At 38.9% G+C, this 25030-nt stretch overlaps 1 protein-coding gene across 3 annotated transcripts in view; it reads left to right on the top strand.

The window, feature by feature from the left end:
• cntn4 (contactin 4) overlaps nucleotides 1-25030 on the top strand; it is a 137638-nt gene that overhangs the window by 34270 nt on the left and 78338 nt on the right. For all 3 annotated transcript variants that reach the window (XM_046384797.1, XM_046384799.1, XM_046384798.1), the window contains one exon: nucleotides 22056-22188. In XM_046384797.1, coding sequence (XP_046240753.1) covers nucleotides 22056-22188 — 133 coding nt within the window. The remainder of the gene's footprint in view (nucleotides 1-22055; nucleotides 22189-25030) is intronic.

The following is a 25030-nucleotide window of genomic DNA, read 5'->3' on the forward strand; positions in this document are numbered from 1 at the left end:
TTCTTACTTTGTAATTGCACAAATGACAAGCTATGACTGGTAGAATATAAAAGGCTTTTTTTGTGCTGTTTGTACAAAACTGTTCTCTACTTTGTTGCTTACCTTCTTCTTGTCCTCCTTATTGTTGTTCTTCTTCTTTTGTAATATATTCCAAAGACACAAGTGATGAGGACAAGGAACAAGTTATAATACAAAAGTACATAATAAATAAATAATAATAAACAACACATGAATGAGTCCAGTGGATAGCAGACTTTTCCCTCCACTCATAGCTTAATTTACATGTATTTTTCTGTTTTTTCTTACTCTTCACTGGATTAAGTCAGTGCATCTCATGAGAGAACTCTTTAAATTTCAGCCTGGATGCAATTTTTTTTTCCAGTCAAACATTGCAAAGAAAGCAGAGCAGCTGATATTGACTTAGCAAGATAGCGGACTGCCAGTCCCCTTCAGACGTTTAGCTCTGCTGCTGCACCCTGCAATGCAATGACCAACTGCTTCCACTTCAAAACTGAAGATTCAAGATCTAAATGTTATCATACAGCAAAGATCTAGCTATAGTTCCACATGCTACATGTGAAAAACAAAAACTATGTAATCTAATGAAAAGGTAGTTATATAATATACAAAATGAACTTTTCAAACAGGGAGTGTAAAGGGTGAGTTCAGGGGGAAAAAACTGCTCTGTAGTCTCCTGGTACGGCAGCAGATTCACTTGTATCTGCCAGACAGCAGCAGGGTGAACAGACTGTGGCTGGGCTGTGTGTTGTCTTCATCCTTTGGGCTTTTCACAGACACCTCACCTCACCTCACCTCACCTCACCAATATCACTGATGCTCTGTAGATGAGTACCGGTGATGTTCTGGGGTGGCTTTAATTACCTGCTGCAGAGCCTTTTCTTCCCGGACCGTGAGCAAACCATGTCAGTTTGTAATGTTTCCAGTCAAAATACTTATCTGTATGTTTTTTGACATAATCCTTATAAATTAAACCCTCTGCATGCACAGTATACTCTCCTGTGACATGTGCAGCATTCTGCTGCCAGCACCAGGCTACTGCGCTGCTTTCAGTCAACATTTGACTTTGTCACACACAATTTACACAATTTATGACACAATTTATGACTTGTAAATGCCTTCTGCTGGTTGCTGCTAGCTAGCTGTTACCATGGAGGATGCAGCTTGATTGAGAGCATTTCCATTTATTCTTGTTAAAAGTCAACTCATTTAATTAAAGTTCACCTCAACTTAATTATTGATTTTTTTTTCTTTCTATTAGAGAGGTTTTCAATTAAGTCTGCTAATGATGTGACAAAAAGTTTGTTTCTATTTGTTTATTAAATGCACTCTGAGCAAATAATCCCTTTATTTTCACTCTGTTCCTGTAATTTAATTCTTTTTAATTAATATTCAATAATACAATTGCGATTAAATGTCAAATGTCAGTGGGATCTCAAATGAGGTTCTCTTCTGTAACAGCTGAGTTAAGTTTCAGTTGACTTTCTGACTGGTATGTTTAATGTTAAGGAAAGATGTGATATCACTAACTGTGGTTAAGATAGGATTAATATGATTGACTCCGTCACCAGTCTGCTGTGAGAATTGCAGATGTGCTACAAGCCCATCCACCTCCACCAACCTCCACACCATATCAAAACATCCACATATTGTTTTTAAGCCGGCACGCTGGGGCTGCTGCTGTGCCACTACCCTGCAGTGATGTGTAGCAACTCTTCAGAAAAGCAGCGGTTTTATCACATTCATGCCCCTACAGGCAGCACTTAATGTTTCAGATTTGTGCTTGACTTTATTTTCACCTCACTACATAAAGGGTACTAACTCCAGCACTGACACTAAACATTGAAACTGGGAGTTAATCTTATATTGCAGAGTCATCCGACATTTAAATGCAATTTCTTGGAATACTGTGCTGGTATGATAGATCTTGCATAAAAAAAATTATAATAATGTGCAAGAAGTCAAACCCATTTGGTGCTTTTTGAAAACAGGCCAAACAAGGTCACATGTGTATATATATATATAGATCTCTATGAGTTCCTAGTATAAATTTTTGTCTTAAATTTTGTCAGACATCTTTCCAACAAGAGCAGGGTATATAGATTTACAACATGGCACAAATGGGGTTAATGAGTTCACAGTTCCTACATTTTTAAAATACAGAGTGTGAGCAGTATGTGCTCTCACTGATCCTCTAAGAACATCCATGACCCACAGCCGTGAAAGAGCCTAAAACTGACTAAAATTGGTTTATCCTCCCGACAGAACTCACTAGTCATGAACATTTGCTTTAAACAGTCTCTCAGGTATGCCCCTCATAATACTAATGTGTTTTTAGCTGAATTGGAAACGAACATCTTGGAGAATGTTTTAGATCTTTAAATTCGAGCGTGGGATTATTGTACTAACCCTCCAGCTTATCAGCGTGGAGCAAAATTCACTTTACAATGGATGGCATGGCCTCGGCATGGATTAGAGAGGTGCCTAAGAACTGACTACTGGAAACAGGAATGATGCACAATATGCAGACCTGAAAAGCTTGACTTTAATATGCTGCAGAGTGCAAGAATGGATTTGCAAGCGTAGTGAACCTCATATCGACTTGGAGAAAGGAGCTGTACTGATGTTTATTGCAGCTTTGGATGAACTTTGTTTTTCATGCGCAAAAAACATGCACATTTGATAATAACATATGTTGAATCTACAATTTCAATTACACTTTCAAATAAATTACCTTCACTAGCATATTGAAACCGCATGCACCAACAGACAACAAAGTGATGAGGACAATAACTCAAACAGTTCCAGTTTCAGTGTTGTTGGGGATTTCCTGAGAGTGGAATTCTGGGATTTGTGTGTTATATTTGTAGAGATTTGTTAAAAACGAACTCGAGAAGTAATATGGGAATTGCCAACTTTATTAAAAAATTCAAATCGACAGAAATGATCTCAAACATTTTACTGTCACATCTTGCTTGTTGTACCATACTGCATAGCTTATAGCAAATTCAATTGTGGCCTCCCTCATCCAGTTTCTTTGTGTAAGTGTGAAGCTGAATGTCATTATAAATTTAACTTGTGTGTGCATGCTAGATTAGTGAAAGCAAAAGCAAGAAGAAGGTTTGTGTCAGGTTATTATGCATCCACACCCTGCGACAACTATGGCTGGATTCGTTGCTTTCCCCCTCCGGCACAGATGTCCCGTGGACTCAGGGATGAACTGATGAGAATTCGGTGGTCAAAGGTCACTCTGACCTCACAAAACATGTTTTTGGCCATAACTCAAAAAATTGTACTGAAATAATGTCAAAGTTTCACACTTGTCTCATAGGCTAAAGTGATAGTGGTGACATTTTATATCCCAAAGTTCAAAGGTTAGCTTCACTGTGACATGATCATGTTCTGCAACACTTTTTTTTGGCCATTACTCAAGACCATTCCTGAGGAACAGAAGGACAGGTTGTGGCCATAATTCACATTCGGTCAGATACTAAATTGGCACCACTTATTTTTGGAGCCCTCCTTGAAACTGTGCTGATTCTTTAGATCTGATTTAGATTCTGTGTTGCTGGGTTGACAATGCGTCCACATTTTAGAAGCTAGCTTAGCTTTGTGTTTTATCAGAATCAGCCTTATTGGCCAAACTTGTAAAGACACACAAGGCATCTGACTCTGTTTTTTTGTTTCTCACGAGTAGCTTACACACCAGTAGACATACAGTAGAACAAGAAGAGCAAAGTGTGCTGAAGTCAAATCATACCAAGAGTATTTATATATCCCTGTATCACAAATCAAAAAATGCCTGCAGGGGTTTCATAACCTGTACAGTGAATGACATGCTGTATACTTTAGACCTTCGACTGGGAAGAGGAGCAAGTCCTATTAATGGGCAAAAAGGGGAAAACTTTTAACTTAATTTAATTTTTGTACAGTGGGAGGAAGTGGAGATGTGTAGTGCATCTTTATATATATGTCACTGGCCTAAAGCAACGAAACTGGGAACGTTTCACAACAGTAACAGTCCAAAATGTGTTGCTACAAGTGCTGCAAATGTGTTGTGTTGTTGTATTTAATAACAATACCAGTAACTATTAATTAGTATAAATCTTACTAATTGATGTTTTTTTTCACGCATTTTAAGAAAATGAAATTTAAAGAATCAATCACGAATCTCCAGGAAGGTGTGTGTTACTTAATAAGTGGCTCACAAATGGAGTAATTAAACAGATCGTATCTTCATTAGTTATAATAAATGATTCAAGGTGTCAGCCTCTTAAATATTTAACATATAAAGATAACTGCCTCCAGCCTCCTGCTGCTGAATAAGTATGTTAATATAACAAAGCTTCCCCTGTGCTATGCATCAAATATTTATTAGAATTTTTAATTTATTTATTTGAATATTCACGTAGGAGCATCATATAGAGATCTCAGGAGGATCATATGTCTTTTTTTTTTTTTTCTTATTCATCTGAGGATTGTTTGCTGAACACACTTTTTTCTTTTCTTTCTTTCTGTTTTTTCAGTGTTATCTGATTTATGCTCATACTCACAATCTCTCCTGGGAACAACCCAGTATGATCAGATTTATTCTTGCTGTTCACCATTAAGCTGCTCTTGAGAGTGGCTACTGAGGGAGGTGTATGTGCTCGTGGTTGTGTGTGTGTGGGTGTGTGTGTGTAGATTGAATCAGTTCATGAGCGTCTTCCTCTGAAGTAAGACTGTCCGCTGATGTACATCTCCCATCTGTGATACTCACAGGCATTGTTTTATAGAGCCGAGAAGGTTGTTACTGCAGAGGTAACAGCTAAATAAAGCATAAAAAGTATTTTGCAAGTTTTGTCATCAACAGAAATAAGAAAAATGTCAGACAATAACCTAGAAGAGGAAATAAGATAAATAATACATTTATTTTTCCCCTGGGGAAAATTTGCATGTTACAGCATCCCAAGAGAAAAACCAAAGGGTTTAGATAAATAACTTTGAATGAATTAAATATGAATAAAAAACAAGAAATCTGAGAAATCACATTAAAGGCTTTACAAACCATACAGTGCTATAATGCGCTACAATACCTTAGACTATAAAAGCATACTTGTGCAAAAGAAATCCAGAAATCCACTTGTCATAATTGTATAGGGACTGTGTGAAAGGAGTATAAAAAAATGCCTACATGCAGAAGTATAAATTATATAATATGAGCAGTAGAGTTTAAAGAATGAGTTCACCCACATAATACTGTAGTCCCATGTTCCCATTGGCTTGCAGAACACAACTGGGATCCACAGATCTGAGCGCCACAGTTTGACCCTTCTCTAAACGTCAGCTGTCACCAGCACAGTAGTGTTGAATGGAACTTCATTCATGATGCTAAAAACATTATAAAAATCACATTTGAGTTTAATCCACAGACCTCGCTGTGAACTGTTGACATTTGTGTTGTTAAAACAGCACAAAGCTTCTCCAATTTAAAACTGTTGACAGTGAAGTCAGAGTGGATTATTCAGGGTAACCAGGATATTCTTTCTTGAGCTTTTTCGAGTGTTCATTTTTCATTTTCCTCTGAGCACTCGAAGCAAAATTGGGTAGAAATCTCATTGATGGATGTTTTTAAAGCTCAGCAGTCAGCATAAACACCAAACTGCTGCCTGAAGTTGTACTGTATAAATCCTTTGCTACGTCTGAGAACACAACATTGACTTATTGTATACTGTGTGTTCCTTTTAAGCCTTCAATGATATTTGTTTTCAATGAAGACCTTTAGACAAACCACATGTGGCTGTGGTCCTTATACTGTTCAGAGCCGTGAGCGTCCCAAAGCCCAACACAGTTCCAAGAGGCCCTAAAATAGAGAAACACCAAATAACTCCAGTTATTAGGAAGTAATAGTAAGTAATAATAACATTATTACTTACTATTTTTACTTACAAGTAATAATTACATTATGTATGGCTCCTCGTGGTGACAAGCTGGCTGGCTGTGCAGAACAACACACAACAATTTGTTTACAGGTAACAGCAAAACATAATTGTAGATAAATAAATAAAACAAATGTCCTGAGTTGATTGCTGCTAATGTAAGAGTCTAATCAGAAGTGAAAGCTGAAAGCAGCGGAATAAAAACTTGCATTTAATCAGAGGCATTTTCTAATGGCTAATTATTGAGCTGAATCAAATTAGGTCAGGGAGACAGAGAAAAGAAGAAAGAATAAAACTTGAAAAGTTGAGATTAATAATGTGTTGTTTTGGTAATCAGTGCATATTTATAAAAGTAATGTCATCATAATGGAACCAACTTCTAAACACAAAAAGTCAAAAATGTGGGCACTTGCCCTCATCAACTGCACATTAATTAGACTCAAAGTTTCCTCTGGCTACTAAATGCAAATCAAAGGCGTGACAAAATAACTGTAATTTATTTTTTTTAAATTGATAAAACTATCCTATTAAGTTTGGTTGTCATGCTCTCTTCTTTTAGAAACCAGTTGGTGTGAGAAGGACTGTTGCTATTAAAACATATTCCATTATGTTCTAACTATAGAAAAATGAATATTTCCAGCCCAGTGAACTACTGTGTACTGTGACAGGACTATCTATTCTAATAGTTACACGAGCGCCTGAAAGATACGGGCAAATATCCTCCAGTCGTGTCTTCTTGAACCCATTTATGCTTTTTTACGTCTTCGCAGGCTTGCTCAGATGGCAAGAGCATCCAGCAGCATGGAGAAAACACATTTTCTTCAAGGTTCATATAGCGTCACTGTATCTTTTCTACTCGCAGAGCCTTATGTATTATCTCAAACAATCACAGAAGACACTATCTCTAATGAACTACACCTCGAGGCGCATAAAAAAAGATCCATCTGCACAACATATTTGATCCGCCTCCTCAGAAGATTTGCTGTCTTCTGCTTTGCTTTTCAGGGCAGGTTATGATATGAGAATTATGAGTGTATGTGAGGGAGTTCATGAAAACCTTATTTACCAAAATGGACTCACTTAGGGGCCCCTCAGTCTATCTGTTTTATGTATGCTGAGTCATGCTCCATAAATACTGTCCCCTGCTAGAGATTTTTTGTTTTCTTCTTTAAACTGTCACTTGTCACGGGAAACTGCTCTTTGACAGACCAAAGCAGCTCCCCTGTGAAATATATCTGGAGAGTGGGAGAACAGAGATGAATAGGAGGCTGATATCATCTCATTTATAACCCTTGCCTGTCAGTTTAGGTACATTTTGGATTACTGCATACGTTTATTTTTAGATGATTTTCTGACAAAGGCCGCACAGTGAAACAGATCGCAGTAGCACACACAGATGACTGATTGGCCTGATTTAGCATTGTACAGGAAGGTAATTGTAGACTGTTGAAAGCAACCAACACCATGCAGGAGGTCTGCAAAGTGGGAGGGTGGGGGGGCTTGAACAGGATTCCAAGGGTCAATGCAAAAAATGACAACAAACTTTATTTTACCGTTTTTGACTGAATTTAAAATTAGCTCAGTTAGGGAACATCATGTTTAAGAGTGACAATTTAATTATATTTTCATAACAATCACCATCTTCCTCCAATATACAAGGTTGACAGATCTAATATTTAGTTTGAGTTCATCTTATACTGCTTTTATTGTGCATGTCTTGGGAATAGTGTGACTCTGACAAAGCCGATGACTGAAAATATAATCAGCGTCACTGTAATCATCATTATGATCATCTCCATCATTATGATCAGGATTGATGTCATTACTGTTGTTAGCAGATCACCCCATTCGAACACAGTCATCATTTACCAAACAACTAGCCTGGTTTAATGAAAATTAGTTCACACAATGCGCAGCTTGATATTGCAGTAGTATTAAAATCAGTGCAGTAGTGAGATGTGCACTGAATAACTTGCCTTAAACTAAGGTTTTCATTATTAACCCAAGACCCAAATCCTTTACTATGCTAAACACAGCCATTACCCACTAGAAGAACATGTTAAAACTGTATTTTCAGTTATCACCGGATTCTGCAGATCATTCGTGTCCCCATGTTGTCAACTTTGTTTCAGCATTTCACAGCATTTTCTGAGGTTGTGTCAGAAGTGCAGCCAATGCAAATATTCACCTAAAATGCTCCGTTTGCAGCTTAGCAGCTCTGGTCAGTGGCTGGCTGGCAAAGCACGAACGCTGAGACAGACGTGTAGCTGGGGGAGCTGTGCCGCCATTTAGCCATGTGTCACCCCAAGACTGGATTCAGTGAGTGAGTCATAGCCTGCCCTGAGCAGGACACGGTATGCGCTTGACCACTGTGTGCTCACTGCAAACAGGAGAACAGGACCGAGTGCTGAAGTCGAGGCAAAGAGTTGTGGATACTGACATTCAAAGACGAGGTTAATCAAGAATCCTGCTCATTTGCTCTCACTTCTAACCGGCAGCGCAGCTGAACCCAGACCTTTTGTCAAGAAAATTCATGTTTTGGGGCGTTCACATTCATTTAGATTCATGAATTTAATTGCATTCACATAAAACACTTTTGTCCATAAGGGGCAGTTTAGAACCTTTGTGTACTTCATGAGCATAAGCAAAAGATTACGACAAAACAGCCTAAATGTTAAACTCTACCGTGTGCAATTCTTTCATACAATTTTCCATAGCGCATTGACCATGCAGCTTTACATATTGAACACTTAAAATGCAAAGTATTAAAATCCTCTAGTACAATATACAGGTATACAGTTAAGCACACTAAAGGCAAGGCAAGGCAAGTGTATTTCAACATGTTCTTATCCCAGCTTGTCCCCAGCCTTTCTAATAAGTACCTAACGTGAAATGGCACACATTTAGGCACTTGTTCGTTTTATGTTAAAGTCGTGTGAGTGTTACCTACCACTCAGCCCTGGCCTCCGCCCCTCTTGGGCCTATCATTTTGCAAGCTGCGTGGCGTTGTGCAGTTGCTCTTATTCTCTGACAGTGACAAGGATGAGTTTCCATTGGAGGTACCTTAAAAACTGGTGCCCTTCTTCTGTGTCTCTGGATGAGACACTGAGGGACGTGTCACAGTGGCAGTTTTTGACACATTGGGAATGAGACTGGGATCTTTCTTTCAACGATAAGGCAAAGCAAAGTACAGCTGTGCAAACTGTAGCTGCATATAAAAAAACACAAAATGTACATTTCAGGATGTTATCGAATAGTACAAACGTTTCAAGTGCTCGCATGCGTTCATAAATGCATCCTCCTCTAAACACATAGCATTACACAAGCTTGCTTGGTGTGATCTTGCATGCATCCTCATGTAAATTATAGGGCCATGTTCAGATTTCAGACTTCCTAGCAAAGCACAAATTGCTGTAATGCAATTTGTGAAGAATAATACAGTTCTCACATACATGAACCTTTGTATATAATAGTCATTCGAGTTACACTGCTGGATGCTCAGTCTTGTTTATCAGTGCAGAAACACAATACCACAATCATACAGTACTACTTTCAAAATAATAATTAATCCACAGTATAGTAGTATGACCCACTCTGAACTTAAAGCAACTAAAAAAGCAAAATAAAAATTAATTATTTATTACTTTTATGATATTGTAAAACAGTTGAAGACTCTCAGGTCAGGAGTACATTTATGCATAATGCATTATCCAGGCTCATTTCGTTATGCAGCAGATTTCTGTTGGTGCTAATGCATAAAATTTATGTAGCAATTTATTGGGATAGATGGACAGATGACTTGTAGATCTAATTATGACATTTCATTAAAGAGATCTTTGTGTAGATGTATGGCATTTTTTGATCAGGCATGCAGTGAGAACGCTGCTCCAATTGGTCTGAAAGTGAATTATGAAGCGGCCGCTCATTCGATAAGATAAACACCGGGGCTGATTTGTTGCACAGCACCATGATTTCCATTTCTGTTGTGCTCCCAAAAAGATGATCACTATCTGTTGTGATATCAAACACGTGAGAGCACAGGCTCAGCAACAGGCAGCCGCTTCCTGTTTGTGTTGGTGAAGGGTTATGAGCAAGAGAGAGATCATTACCTGTACTTCAAAATGTACTTTGAAAGTAATGAAATCAGATGCCACTATCTACTCAGTACATTAAGTTATTGCTGGCAACAGATGGCACTCTTTAGCATATCAAAGAGTTCCTCCTCTGCCAGTTTGCCGAGTTATTATTTGTGTTTGTATTGGCCATGCATGTTTTGTTTTGCAGTAATATTTCTTGAATTTTCATTTCTTCTGTGAACTTTTCTTTTTCCAATTAATTGCGAGCCCAAAGCTGAAGAGAAGAAAGGGAAAAGGAGGCCTTTTAGTGGTGGACATATATTCTGACATATCACAGCAGGAAGAGACCAGGTGTAATTAAAAACATTAATAATGGCTGCAGCAGTCATGCTGGATCACTGACGTGTCTTACTGTGACACTTAAATGGAACAGAAGGGCCGTTAATGTAATTCGTTACCTCTGTGAAAAGACGTCTAAACTCACATGCAGAACAATGACACTTGACTAGAGGGCTGCTAAGTTGGCCAACAGTGAAAAAGCTTCGCTCAGCTAATTATTCATGTAGCACTGTGCCTTGTTGCCTCAGCCGGTGATCTGGCATCATATTCTCCTTTCAATGACAGCAATAGTTACAGTGTTTGTTGTAGCATTGTCCTGCACTGAGGGATAAATGCATTCATTTGTTGTACCGCTAAGTGTAGTACATGCTTGGTGACCACCTGTACAATCAAATGCAATTCAGCGCACAGGTCTGCCAAGAAAGTAGCTTAACAAAGGTTTTGTTCAATTTACATACCTGCAGTCAAATTATAAAACCACCACAAACTAATAGGTTTATAGATCACTACCTCACTGACAATGTCATAGCTATTGTATTGGATTATGCAGAGTTACCTACAGTTATAAAGTGGCTCATTATTTTTATTATTTTGTCTGCACGTAGGTCTCATAATATAACCACCTAATCTTGTAGAAGACTTTGACAGTGTACAATGAGGGCACGGGCAGAGTATGCATAGGTAGGAAGGCACTTCGGTAGACAGCCTGAACACTTCATTTATTCATTGTTGTCAGGATGTGCAGAGTTTTTTGCACAAATATAGCAAAACATGCTTCTGAAATACGTTACCAAACCTGCCTTTAAACACGCATAAAATAGGTGATCCATCACAGTGAATACGAGGCCAGATTTTATATGAGATTATAGTTGTGTGTTGATGCTACGGAGACTTTCCAAATCATTCTGCATTTACAACTGCATTACTGCACAATCACGATAGAAGCTGGCAAGATGTTTACTGTGATGTATTACATACCTCGGGCAAGTTAAGATTCCGCAAATTAAGTGCAAAGATCTAGTGAGATAAATGAAAACCTATTTCTGTGTGGAAGTTGGTATGAAAATGTAAAAAATGTTACAGCGGCGTTCAGGCAAACTTTATTTGAAATTATGGATAACTGTAATCTAACAGTACAACCAATAGCTGAAATTCAGACAAAATCTACTGGCACTAACCTTTCTTCTCGTGCTAAACCTCAGCTTACACAAACACACTTCATTCCAGCTTCAGTCTGACTGAAGGTGCTCACCGATTTCTATATTCTCTTCAGTCAGTTCCATAGTTTAATATTGTTGACTAACTGAGGGACATATAGCATCTGTCATAGCAGCAGCTGCACTCTTCTTGGATGTTGCAATAACTGCCATGCAGAATGATGCACTCCTAATATGTCTCCATCATCATGCCCATTGCCCATGAAGGGCATTTCTTAGGTTGACGTGCATGTCAGCTGGCCTTATATGTCAAGGTCTCTTCTACTAGTATTGCGGTGATCCCTTCAAGCCATTTTGCAGTGACTGGATGAACATTGACCTCTGTCATTCCACTGGGTGAGCAGCCTGCGGTGAGCCTGACAGTGCCTGGCCAGCTGAACCATGCTGCTAGGCAGAGTCTGTGGCCCTTTGCCCCTGGGTCTGCGTCCGTGATCACCTCCAAATAGGCCCAGCTGTCGCCACTTCATTATGTGCTGATTAGGAGTAGATTACTCTGTGAGGTGGGTTTGATCATTGAATTCTGAGTGCTGCTTAAGGAAATCTGGTCACATTTTAGCAAATTTGTACCTGGCAACATGACCTCATAACTCCCTCGTTCGAACTATTTGACTCTCTGAGGTTTTTATCGTTTTTAACATTGTTCTCTTGCCTATTAAGCCTTTCATTAGGGTTGAGATCTGCTTGATGACAGTATTAGTGAGAGCTCAGCCGTAGCCGATCAAACTGAAGAGCATGTCTGGCTAACCTGGAGCAAGCGTCTCTTGGTGCACTCACCTGCCCTTCCTCAAGAGAAGCAATTATGTCAAGATGAAGGAGAGGGGCATCCCCAGATGGCCTCCGAGCCAAGCCCTAGCTAATTGGCAGCATTAGGGATTCAGAACAGGTTCAAGAGAAAGTACTCTCCCCTCCTCTTTCCACTGCCCCAACATCTTTGTTTGGCTTTGTTTTGCTTTGTCAACTCTTGCCTTTTGATATGCATATCAATACATGTTTTATTCATGGTCTTTTGGAGTAAAATCAGCCGAGATCACCTTGCTGTTGTCTGTAGGCACAAAAAGTGTTCACCTTGTGTATGTGTGGGTGAGGTTGCCATTTCAAAGCTACTTTTGCGACACTGCCTCACTCTCATGCAAACAAAGAAATGAATGATTTATGTTACTGTCACACCAAGGGTGCAGAATAACAGAGACTGTACATCACAGACCATTCTTTCAGTTTTCTGACAGCTTGTAGGGTTTGTTTGTTGTTGTTGTTGTTTGTTTTTTTTTTTAATGAGACAGCGATGCTAATTTAGTGGCTGGAAAAGGACACTGATGAGATGTTGCTGGCACGGGCGGAGTAGGACAGCAGAGGAGAGGCTGAGCTACAAGGGTTTACTACCCACATCCCAAAGGACACATGTGCGATTCCTGTTTCACTGCAGCACAGGCTTCATGTTAATCATAATGCTCTGAATGTGAACTTTAATTAAATTCTTTTTTTTCTCATTACGCTCATGTCAGTGTTTATTAAATCTCAGGATCCTGTTGCATATCTATGAAATCAGTCTGTCAGTGTCTGAGACTATTACAGTACAAGGCAATTCAGAATTTGCCTGATTATCTGATTATATGATATATATATGATTATCTGATTATCTGATTATATGATAGACAGCAAGCTGGGATCAGATTGAACTCAGCTTTAACCTCGATGTGGACCTTGTAGGCAGAGTAAGGTGTGCAGTTTTGCTTCTTTGCAATAGTGATATGTAATGTGTTGCAAGACACAAATGAAAGATGTTGTTCTGCTGATGGAAGGGTCAGATAAGAAACAGCAGAAGGCACTAACAAATGACATGTTTTGTTGTTCAATTTGGAGGACTTGCTGTGACGGTGAGGGCTTTTTTTTGTTGTGCCGTGCCAGGTGTTGCTGCCAGGATGCTATGCAGGTGTTGCATCATACATGCTAGCTCTTGTACACTCATTTGTCACTTCATTGGGGAATTCAGTCACCCTAGTGAGGACTGTGACTGCGTGTCTGTCTTAGTGGAAAAAAACATTGGCCTAATTATGCTGTTCAAATCATAATTATAGGGCAATGGAATAAGGAAATATGATTTATTTTGTCTCAACAAACCTCTTCATGTACAGTACAGTGGGGCAGAGTGATTACCTATAAAGTCGATTGGCTCATTGTTTGCACTGCAGACTGGCTTTAAAATGGCCACATTAGAGTGCCAGGCTGTTCACTAACCATGCACAATAAATTTGCAGCATGCCTGGTGGTACTGGCAGAAGAGCACTGGTGAAGGGCAAACAAACAAAAGGTCTTACGATCCAAGGCAGAAACCCTAATCATATCATACAGGAAGACACATGTCAGAGGTTTCTTTTGTAGTGCTGCAGAAATAATATACTGCGTTCAGCTTTTATCGAGTCATGTACAAATAAAATCATTAAATTGCACAAATAAAATTATTATGTTCTTCTTTTTGTTCCCGTTTAGCTAACTATAGCTAACAATGACAACACATCCAAGTGGCAACTTCACATTTGACATTGATGTAGATGTCCCAAAATGCCTTTTCTCAGAATAGTTTACAGCTTATCTCCGTGGGTGAGCCATTGTGGAAACACCTTTCCAAACAGGCCAGGTTGAAAGCATGAATACAGTTCAGGATGGCCAAGTCAGAACCATTTTCAGACTGGTAATGTTCTCCTTTAAGGCCAGCTTAAGCAAGAGAGAGAGAGAGCATAGTCTGTCCAGAAATATCTCCCTTCTAGGTCTTTGGACATCGATGTTGATACCATCTGAATAGCTGTTTGATTGTAGCATTGTTAGATGACATGAAAATCTGCCAGCTCTCAGTGGATTAGTTTCAAAGACCCAGTATACACAAGGCTGCATAAGACAAAGCGAGTGATTGAGTGGGGCTCAATGAGCGCAGGATTGGTTGGGTTTTTTACAGGTCAGTATTTGTGCCACAGATTCTTTTGCACAGAATCATAGCTGGCATGATGCATTTCTGGCAGACAGCATAAGTGGTGCGTTCCTTAATAACTACCATGAACTAATACCTTGTTGACCGTTCATCAAATTCGCAATGTGAAACAACATATCTAGACATTCACACACTGCAGCAGCCAGCCAGAAAGGGGAACCAAAATTTCAGAGCCAAATCTCAACAACACTTGAGACAATTATGTCATTAAAAATTTATCAAAACACCGTTAGAAAGACGTTACGTATGTCTTTTGCAAATAAATGCAAATGCAATAGTAAAAAAAGAAATGATTGGTAATGGGTAAAAAGGATGTAGGGGAGGCAGCTCAGACAATAACTAATTCAAGAGTCAATCAAGAATCAGCTGCTATTAAATATTTAAAAACAAAACATCAAATCAAAATTGGAAATGGAAATGTCAGGAAAAATCAAATAGATGGTTTAACAAAACAAGATATGTTGTCAAGATATTTTCACAATACAAGAATTTTCATTGTATATCACAGTGTCAGAGAAGCAGGAACCAGCAAAATACTGTCAGGAAAAAAAAGTGCAAATTATTATAATTATAGTAAATTACAATATATTTTCTGAAACTCTTTTTTTGGTTTGTTTTTTTGTTTTGTTTTGTTTTTTGTTTTTTTGCAATTTCTATTATTTATAATATATTCACAGCTGATAAATGTTGAAGGAGGCACATCAAAACTGAATTATACAATTTCATTCCAGCTGTTTTTTTCATTAATTTCTGTTCACAATTAAGGAGGAAATCAGTTTTGGGTGCATGTTGCACATTTGAGGTCTATCCAGTCTAATCACTTAATTAAATTTTACTAACTGACGTCAAATACATTTATTAGAGTGATAAAGAAGTCATGACTGTTAATCTGTTCCAGGCTATTCACATTCACTGTAACACTGTGATGACCCTATATGTCACTTCACCTAATAATGGAAGCCAGAATCCTTTTTTCCCACATTTAACCCATAAGATATAATACATCCACCCTGTGTTAGTGAACAAACTGCTGGGAAACATTTCTTTTCATAAAACTTTGCTCAGGTAAAAACGTTAGATGATAGTGATGTTAGTGAGATGGCAAACACATCAGTAAAAAGGTACTGAATGTGAAAAAGTACAGTATTAAAGGGCCTATGATCTTATGATGAAGAGTACCCTGTAAAAGTAAAAGTGCCAAAATAAATGCAGAAGTCAACCGTAACACATTCAAATGAGCGAAAGAATCCCCAGACTGTCACAGAGAAAAATGAGGGATGGAAAGATCAAAGACTTTTCCCACAAATGTAAGTATTTTTCATCTCATTTAAGATTTCGAAATCTTTGAATGTCACCATAATGTAGGCAACAGCCAATTTCTAGCGCACCGGCGGTACTCCCTGTGGCAGGAACCTGGTGATTTGGGCTCACATGTTTCTCCCACAGAGCCGCATGCAGATGAATTACGTTTGAACAGCGAGAAGAGCCAACAGTGGCTGAGGCCTGCTGGGAGGCCTGGTAAAGGTATCCGTGTGTTAGAGAAACACAGGATTTTAATGATGGCCTACTTCTGTTCTGCTCCACGGCAGGAGAACATGCAAAACAGCCTCATCTGAACTGGGAAAGAGGAAATTTCCCAGCTGCTTCTGTTCACAAAGAACTGAAGCAAAGCTGAGGTGAGCCTCAGCAGTAATATGCAGCAATATTTAGTTTTTGTTCCATGTCACCTAATTGGACTAGTGTTAGTAAGTTAGTAAGCTGCTAGAACGCATTCAGCTCTTTTGCCACCTTTTTTTTTAGCACTTGTTTCACATTTAGTGTTCATATCTTTAATACTTTCTGAAATATTGAACCTTTTCCAGGAGTGGCGGAACAGTGGTGCTGTGGTTAGCACTGTCGCCTCATAGCAAGAGGGTTCCAGGTTCGCCCTTCTATGTGGAGTTTGCATGTTCTCCCTGTGCCTGCGTGGGTTTTCTCCGGGTACTCTAGCTTCCTCCCACAATACCAAAAACATGCACATTAGGTTAATTGGCTGCTCTACATTGCCCCTAGGTGTGAGTGTGAGAGTGTGTGGTTGTTTGTCTTTGTGTGTTGGCCCTGCGATTGACTGGCGACCAGTCCAGGGTGAACCCCGCCTCTCGCCCGTAGTCAGCTGGGATAGGCTGACGGATAAGCGGTATAGAAAATGGATGGATGGATGGATTTTCCAGGAGTTTTTCTCCTATTCAGATGAATGGATGAAATTGAGCTCTTTTAAACAATGTAACTATCTATGCAAATATACTTTCACATTGTGACAGGAGCGGCAACTTCTCAGTTTGCTCCAGTATTAACTCAGCTGAGGATTTTCAAGGTCAAAAGAGAACAAGCTCTGTTTCCCACATTTTGACACCTCAAATATATTTTACAGCCGGGCGGTGAGCAGTTCACACTCTTTCACTATGTAAAAAATTGGCCAATAGGACTTACCCGCATACTCTGAGTAATAAGTGAGAGTTTCAGTGTTGGGTCTCAGCTTAATCTTTAATAAACGAGCTGTCTGACCCATGAGTCACTCAACAGTTATCATCAGCACCGCAACCACCCATTACAGGTGGGAATACACAGCTGATTGAGATGTGCTCATTAGGCAGCTTCTCTGATCTCTGTGATGTCCTTCATCTTTTTTTTTTTTCAACACTTTTGCAATCCTTCATACTGCAGCTGCTTCTTCATTCACACTTAAGCCATTAATGGAGTTTAGCGTCAGCTTTTCAACATCCTGCATTCACGCTGAAGTTGCTTTACAAATAGCCTCCTCTAGTTTCTTTCTGTTGTTCTGTTTACTTCCACCTGGCCTTTTGTTCACCACTGTTGAAGAGGCAAAGTAAAGCTATTTGAGGAAATAAGCTTGATAATAATGAGTCATCAGTCAGACATTGCGGTAAGCTTTGATAGTCCAACAGAGAAAAATTTAACTGTGAATGTCACTGTGTATGAGATACCATACCGTCTTCTATTCTGGACTCTTTGGTTCTTTGTCCACTCAAAGGACAGCACTCTCAAGACACCTTCCTGTTTGTCAATGGTGCCAATTCGCCAAGTTCACCAAAGTTGAGCTCTATTACTCTGAACATTTCTGTTATTTAATTTCACCTCCTGGGGTGGATCCAATGTCCTCCATGGACAAATGTTCAGAAATCTGTTAAGAAATATTATTAAAAAGCAGGCCTCGTAAACTGGGATCTTGGTTCATAATCATCATATACCAGGTTTTTCTTTAACAGTAGTAGTTAACAGTAACCCAGGTGGCAGCTGTCTGTACACTGCATGGAGAAACTGTACTGTCCTGCCTTGTACTGCCTAACCAAACGAGCTTGGCTTTCTATGATGCAGATTTGTTGAAATCTAAAGAAACGGGCTGTAGGATAAAGCCACAGAAGTGTTGAACTGTGTGTATTGAGGTTAATCCTTGATAACTGTTCATCAGTTTTCAACAGATTAGTCGTCAAGTGCAGGATAAAGCCTGACTTATGTTGGTATGGTCACAGTTATTTTTGCCTCATGAGCTGATATCGAAGCTTAGATGACCAAAAGAGCTTTTCATATATTTGTCAACAGCTTTCTCATTTTTACACTAATTTTATTTCATCTAGTCTCCTTTTTTCAGTAGTATTATATTTATTTAATCATTTAGTCATTTATTATCATGGACAGATCTGACCATATTCACTTTCATCTTCGCTTTATATTATAAAGCCAGTGGCTTTATAATATAAAGCGGCTCCATGTCTGTGAGAGTGTGTGTGTGTGTGTGTGTGTGTGTGTTTAACTGTCAGTGAACGCAATTTTAGAACAACCTATTTCCGGTTTAAGTCCCAATCCAATGAACAGATGCAGTTAGTAGATAACCCCCCACAATGTATGGAGCCTGAGCCCACTGTTGTGCCATGAAGACTGCACATCAATAACAAGAGCAAAAGTGAGCTTAATGCTGGTGTGACAACTGGATTTAGATGTCTGTGCCTTATAACTGAGAAAACTGCACGTTTTAAAGATATGCCATATTTGCTAATATATTTTGCCTTTGATATATTGAATTTGGTATATAACCACAGTAAACAGACTGGCCATATCTGTGGAGATGATTTCACAGATATTTTTCTCACAGAATCATACCTCTGGAGATTTATGAGTAATAAAGATGTTAATCTTCACTGAATATAAAATTGAGTGATGTAGAATTTCTGTCACTTTATCAACTGACACTGAACATTGTTTTTTATCGTGACAGGTGTGAATTAATGGCGTCATTGTAGCCTACTATGGACATTAGCTTTTTTTCCACAGCTGCTGTTTTTGTTTTTTTGTTTTCCTTTGTCCTCCGTTCCTCTTGTGTTTTAGTGGGTGAGGTCAGATAATAGAGAGAAATGTTTGAAACATGACATCTTCTCTTCTTTTTCTTATTTTTTATATAAACTTAAAATTATAAATACGAGCTTTGTTAAGTGCACTCAGAAAACGGCTATCGAAAGTGACCACTCCGGCTGTTGTGGGACAGTCAGTGTTATCTTTTGCTGCCAATGGTGCACTGTTGGCAGTGAGGACAGTAAATTCGTTTTCTGCTCAAGACTTTATGAGTCTACAGCAGGCATAGTGGGCTGCTTGTTAGCAAAATATAAGAACTATACAGATTTGCTGTGTCCTTGAATGACCTGAGTAATTACTACTGGATGAGCAGGGAACAAGTAATACTTTCCAGAAATAATTAGAAGGGAGAAAATGAGCAAGCATGTCGCTGTATTGTTTTAAATCCTCTTTCGGAGGAATGTTGTTTAATGTCAGGCATTCCTGGGCAAAACGAAGCAGCGTTCTGCTGTCTCTGTGAAAGCTCTTAGAGTCATAATTATTATGTAAAATATGTATCTAAAGAGTCTAAATTATAGAATCTATTGTGTGATCAGCGTTTTCAGACAGCCAAGCTTTTAGAAACAATAACTCTGCCAGCATCAGTGGCTGAATCTACAGAGAATTCATTCCTCGTGTTTTTACTAAAAACTTTTTATTCCCTCTCCAGCCTTATGCAGATTGCCTGTTTGTCAGAGGTGATACCTTTAAACATTGTGTACATTTTTGCATAAGAAAGAATAAAATTTGCATGAGGTTTGGATGCATCTGGGAGATGGGAAGCATCCTCTGATGCTGTAGAAATGTGAGGTGTTCTTGAATTAGGTTGTCTATTGAGAAGCTCTCTGAATTATGCATTATTCCGATCGTGTCGTCCTGTGCGGCTATGCACAGATCTGTCACTGCTCTTGCAACACAATGCCGAAGCTTTCTGTAGCTGTAAAGTTTCTGTGGTTTGAAGACATAATACATGGTTGTAATCTTCATTGTGAAGGGATTATGTCCAAAGACCTTTGTTCCCCCTCTGATGGAGTGTAATCCAGCGTTTTAGTGAATTATCCAGTGTCATTAATTTGTTTACTGAGTTTGTGCAGTTGTAGAGAAAAGGTCAGATAATCAAAATGTGAGATGTGGAGAGAGTTTACTTAAGAATTTAAGTGTGTCTCAGGGTCAACAAAGGTATTTTTAGTTTTCGTCTGGGGGCTTCACATATCTCTACGACAACCATATGGGCACTCATTGGTTGTACAGATAGTCGGATCTGATTCAAAGTGTTTTCGGGATCCGCTAACAGGCAGCTGATCTAACCAAGTGATGTTGCCACACCTGATAAACAGAGTGAAAAAGAGCAAAGTTTTGTTTGCCAAAATAAATGTTAGAAATTGCTTACATTTAAATCTATTGCATTTGCTTTATTGCAAAAATGACATTTCTTAAATTGCATCATTACACTGTACACTGTATATCTTTTGCTTTTAAAGAGAAAATACAGGAAAGAAAAATGTAAACATGCACAGACATATATTTAAACCAAGAAGTATGCGACGACATTAGAAATGACCAGCTCAGTGATTTGATAAACCGTCCTCATAATCATTACGTTTCCATTTCCTGAGGAACACACAATAAACTGCAGTGTGAGATTCCTATTAGCACACCCAACAGTCTGCCCTGTCTGGACATGCAGTGCTATAGTGCAGTGCTATATCTGATGTGGTGCACAAGCAGGATACATGTGAGGATAATGTCCTGTACCTATCTTACTTTGTTTAAGTGTAATGTTAATAAGTGTCCTACACTATCTGAATTCCCCCTACACCTCTCAAAGCTCATACGCATTTATTAGACAGCTTCCTGGTCAAGAAAAGGTTGAAGAGAATGGAAACTCAATAAGAGACGTGTCATCACCCCACCTTGACTCCCACACTCTCTGACCATGATTCAGCTGTTCTCATGAGCTCATTACCCACAGCAGTCAGAACTCATCTTCTGTAGGTGGAGGACTCATCCGCACAGCACGTCACTAAATAATGCCTGATTTTCTCATTGCGCACAGCATAGTACATTACCTCACTCTTGTCCACAGTTTAGAGTTTGTGATCACTCTTTACTCTTTCATTTCCTTATTATCCTGACATTGCATACTTTTTCAGGCCTCCGGTGTGACTGTTGCCAGGCGTTCACCATGTTAAGTGCTCTTGCACCTAGAGACAATTTTGACTGTAAAAGGTGCTATATAAACAAAATTGAATTGAGTTGAATTGAATTCTTGTTTGGTGTGCAGCATAGGAGGCTTTGCTAAATGTGCATTTCTGAAAATTAGCATTTCTTCAGCTCTGCCATCACTGCTGTTCTTCATAAGATTTCAGACTAGCAAAGTTAAATTCAAGATGTAATATTTCCTTGGACTAACTGGCAATATACATAAAGTAAATTGAAAATCAAATTAAAACCATCAATATAAACAAAGTCTGACTGACATAAATAAAGAAAACTGACTAATGCTACATTCCAATGAATCTGACTGACGATAGTCTCTCCAACCTTTTAAACAAGAACAATTACAAGGAAATAAGAGTGATTTTAGTCTGTTTCTTTTGCTTGTCTTCAAAGCGTCAGTGATACTTTGAAAGCCATGCACAAGATGCACACTGTGTTAATGGTACCTTAATGGAGTAACTGACACTTTTGTTTGGTCATTTGCAACAAAGAGCTCTAAACACTTGAAACCGACTGATAACACTTCTGCATGGACACATAATCCCGACATCACTAGCCAAACAGAAAAATAAATGAATAAATTAACAAATAAAAGCAGGTTCACAGAAATAAATGCAGGCATTTTCCCCGGCAATAGTTTCACATAAATCAGCCTCTATATCCTATTACCACCTAAATAGCTGTTGAAGACACGTCTCACTTCAAATCATTCTTCTCCTGGCTGTGGTGTCGTGACAGGCGGTTCAAATTGATATGTTTTGCCTGCTTGTGGTTTTGCCCTTCTGAGCACTTAAAGCAGCATCAACCGGTTTCTGCCACCGACTAATTGGCTGTTTTCGAAATAGGTCGGCATCTAAGTTTATAGTCAGCTGTGTTGTCTTTCCTTCTTGTCCTACAGAGAGCAGCGTCCTGCAGAGTCCTGCTTTCACGAAGCAGCCCGGGAGCATTGTGTATCCTGTGGAGACCCTGGAGAGGAACAGGGAGGTGGTGTTCAGCTGTGAAGCCCAGGGAAGCCCGCCTCCAATCTACCGGTGAGTGTGCGACTGCAGCGCTTCATCTTTCCCCCCTCGGCACACAGTCCCTCGCCATCAGTGCTGCTTGCTTTTATTCCAGTGTCAACATCCTTCAGTTTTAGACAGCCAATCGTTTTCAAAGGTCTCTGTCTTGTCCTAAACAATCCCTCCATGTGCTGGCATATCTACCATTAAAAGTGAGCTGTTGGGAAAAATAAACATAAACCGTGTAGTATGTCCATGTTATTTGCACCTCCACCATTAAGTGATGCTTTGCACTGAATGATTCATCACAGTACGTGAAGTCACATGAAAATGCTGCGTAACTTCATGTCTTGGCCCCCAATCATCAAACCCACACTTAAATAAAGTTAATTCAGGCTATTAATGTCTGCATAATTATGATTATAGAACAAACAGCAACTTCCGGAAACAAATTCAGTGCAGGCTGACTTGTCCTGGTACAGATTTACATAAATGTGAACAAATATAAGGATTTAGCACACATCTTAATTCCACTGCAATATTACACTCCATGTTTACATCAGCCAAAGCACTAGTGGAGCAGTAGTGCCTAAGCTGAAAATCAAACCAATCACAAATGGAAATAAGATGCACAGGAGTGGCAAAGTCCATAAAAGATTCCTTTTGTTGTTTGTTTGTTTTACATTAGTAAAAATAAATGGTTCCAACAAGTTTTTCATAAGTCCCGACTGTGGATTTAGCCTCTTAAAACTGGTTATTTTTTGTATAGAACATGCAAACATTCTTAAAATGAGAGAAGTGAATACTAAAATGGGTAGAAGAGTTGTCAAAAATGTTCATATATATGTATATATATATATATAGTGTGCAAACTAATACAATGAGCCATACAACACAGATCACATATTGCTCCCAGACAGCTTAATTCACACTTCTGTTCTAAAACTAGAAACTAGAAAGTTTCTTATCTGACAAAGCCTGAAACTGCCTTACTGACATTGAATTAGGCTTTTCATGGACTAAAAAAAAAGTGTTTGCAGCTTGTACTTTCAAATGTCCTTTACTTCAATGTAGTCTTAACAGTGAGGAAGCAGAGAAAATGTCTCTCCCCTGTAACACTGTTTTGAGTATTGTCCTTGTGTCCTCAGATTCAGTCTTCCATTCATCCCGAATGAAACCGCTCCAGGATTTGTCTCTTGATGCAGCAACAAGAGAGTCTTGGCTCTGTTGTTTCTAGCTTTAGAAAAGACTTGTACATCCTCACGAATCAACGCCAAGCTGATCTGGATCATAGGAATGTATTACATGAATTCTATTTTGTGGGGGATTTTCCTTTCAACCCCCTGCTGGAAACCTCTTCTATCTGTAGCACAGGAATGCCTGTTGAGCTTTGCACTCAGCTTCAACATTTTTTTTTCTGCAGAAGAGTTCAAAGAGCAGCTGTTTCCGTACCTTTTTATTTCCTTCTAACATAGACCATCAATCTATTGAAAGAGTGTTGTATAGTGATGCAGCATCTCTGGCCTGCAGAAGTTCAAGTCAATCGTGTTTGCTCACTGAAATTGCCGGGGTGAGATTTGGAAGGATTGGTACATTTAATACTTGGGATTGAGCCCGGCTTAGAGGATGACCTAATCAGCTGTTTCCTGTCAAGGTCGTCGTGCTGTCCCATTAGAGCGGCTGCCGCCCTCTGAAGACGTGTTGCAATGAGCAGACAACACCTAAATCATGTGCAAAGTTCATTAATTGCACATCACAGTGACACAGCAGTTCATTGTGACAGCTTGTACTGCAGTGTTTACGTTAAATGCCACAAGCGAAGATGTGTGCTCTGCATTGTCTGCACTAAAGCTAATTCAAAGGAAGCAACAGATAACCACAAGAAAATTGGTGGCGTGTGGCATAAATCAAATTCCAGACACTCAAGGTGAACGGTTAAAAAATGTCGATAAATGTAAGCTAATAAAATAAAATTGTGCATATATATAAATGCAGTGTGTGTCAGCACACACTTCCGAGCCTTAGAATTAGTAGTCTTAATCCACACACCCAGTACACTTCCCAGAATGTCCTGCGCGAGTTAGATAAGATGATTGACATCACACCGATATCTGTCGGCAGGATTGTCTTTGCAACAGCAACGAGGATCTTCTTTAATATGCTTAAACTTCATAATAATAATAAAAAACACAACAAAGTAAAACACAAACAGCCAAAAGATATCCCAGTCCCAAGATACCTTCACAAAAACAATAGTGAAAACAGTTACAAAAGTACAAAACCTTTAAAAACCAGATAGAAAACCTCTGTGACAGATTTTTGCTGTTTATGTCTCTCTTTGTGTGTGTGTGTGTCTTTGTGTGTGTCTCTCTGTTTTATTTTATCCATGTTGGATGTGCAACTTTTTGAGACTGGCCAATTATGTCTAGCTCTCGCTGGATAAACGATAAAGATTCATCTGTCTTGTAGGATTTGCATGTTTTATACATTTTGTGAAGCACAGTTGGTCCATGGTAAAGATTATTGAGCTACAGCCAGCAGCTTGATCGATTAGCTTAGCACAAAGGCTGTGCATAGGGAAACAACTGGCCTGGCTGTGTATTAAATTATTATTAAAATCTACCTACTAGCACCTGTAAAGTTAATACATTATTTGTTTTTAGTTTAAATGAAATAAAAAAAAAACACACTGCAAAACATTTCAGACAATATCACAGCAATATATATTATATAATATTATATACAGTTTTTGAAGGCTACATATAAAACACAGTTTTTTTTGTTTTTTTCTTTCAGTCCATAAACTAAACTAAGCTAACCAGCTGCAAGCTGGCTTGTATTTAAGGGACCAGAAAGCAAATACCAGTAAGCGTTT

This window comes from Scatophagus argus, chromosome 3 (assembly GCF_020382885.2).
Source record: "Scatophagus argus isolate fScaArg1 chromosome 3, fScaArg1.pri, whole genome shotgun sequence".
In the NCBI taxonomy this organism is placed as follows: Eukaryota; Metazoa; Chordata; class Actinopteri; family Scatophagidae; genus Scatophagus; species Scatophagus argus.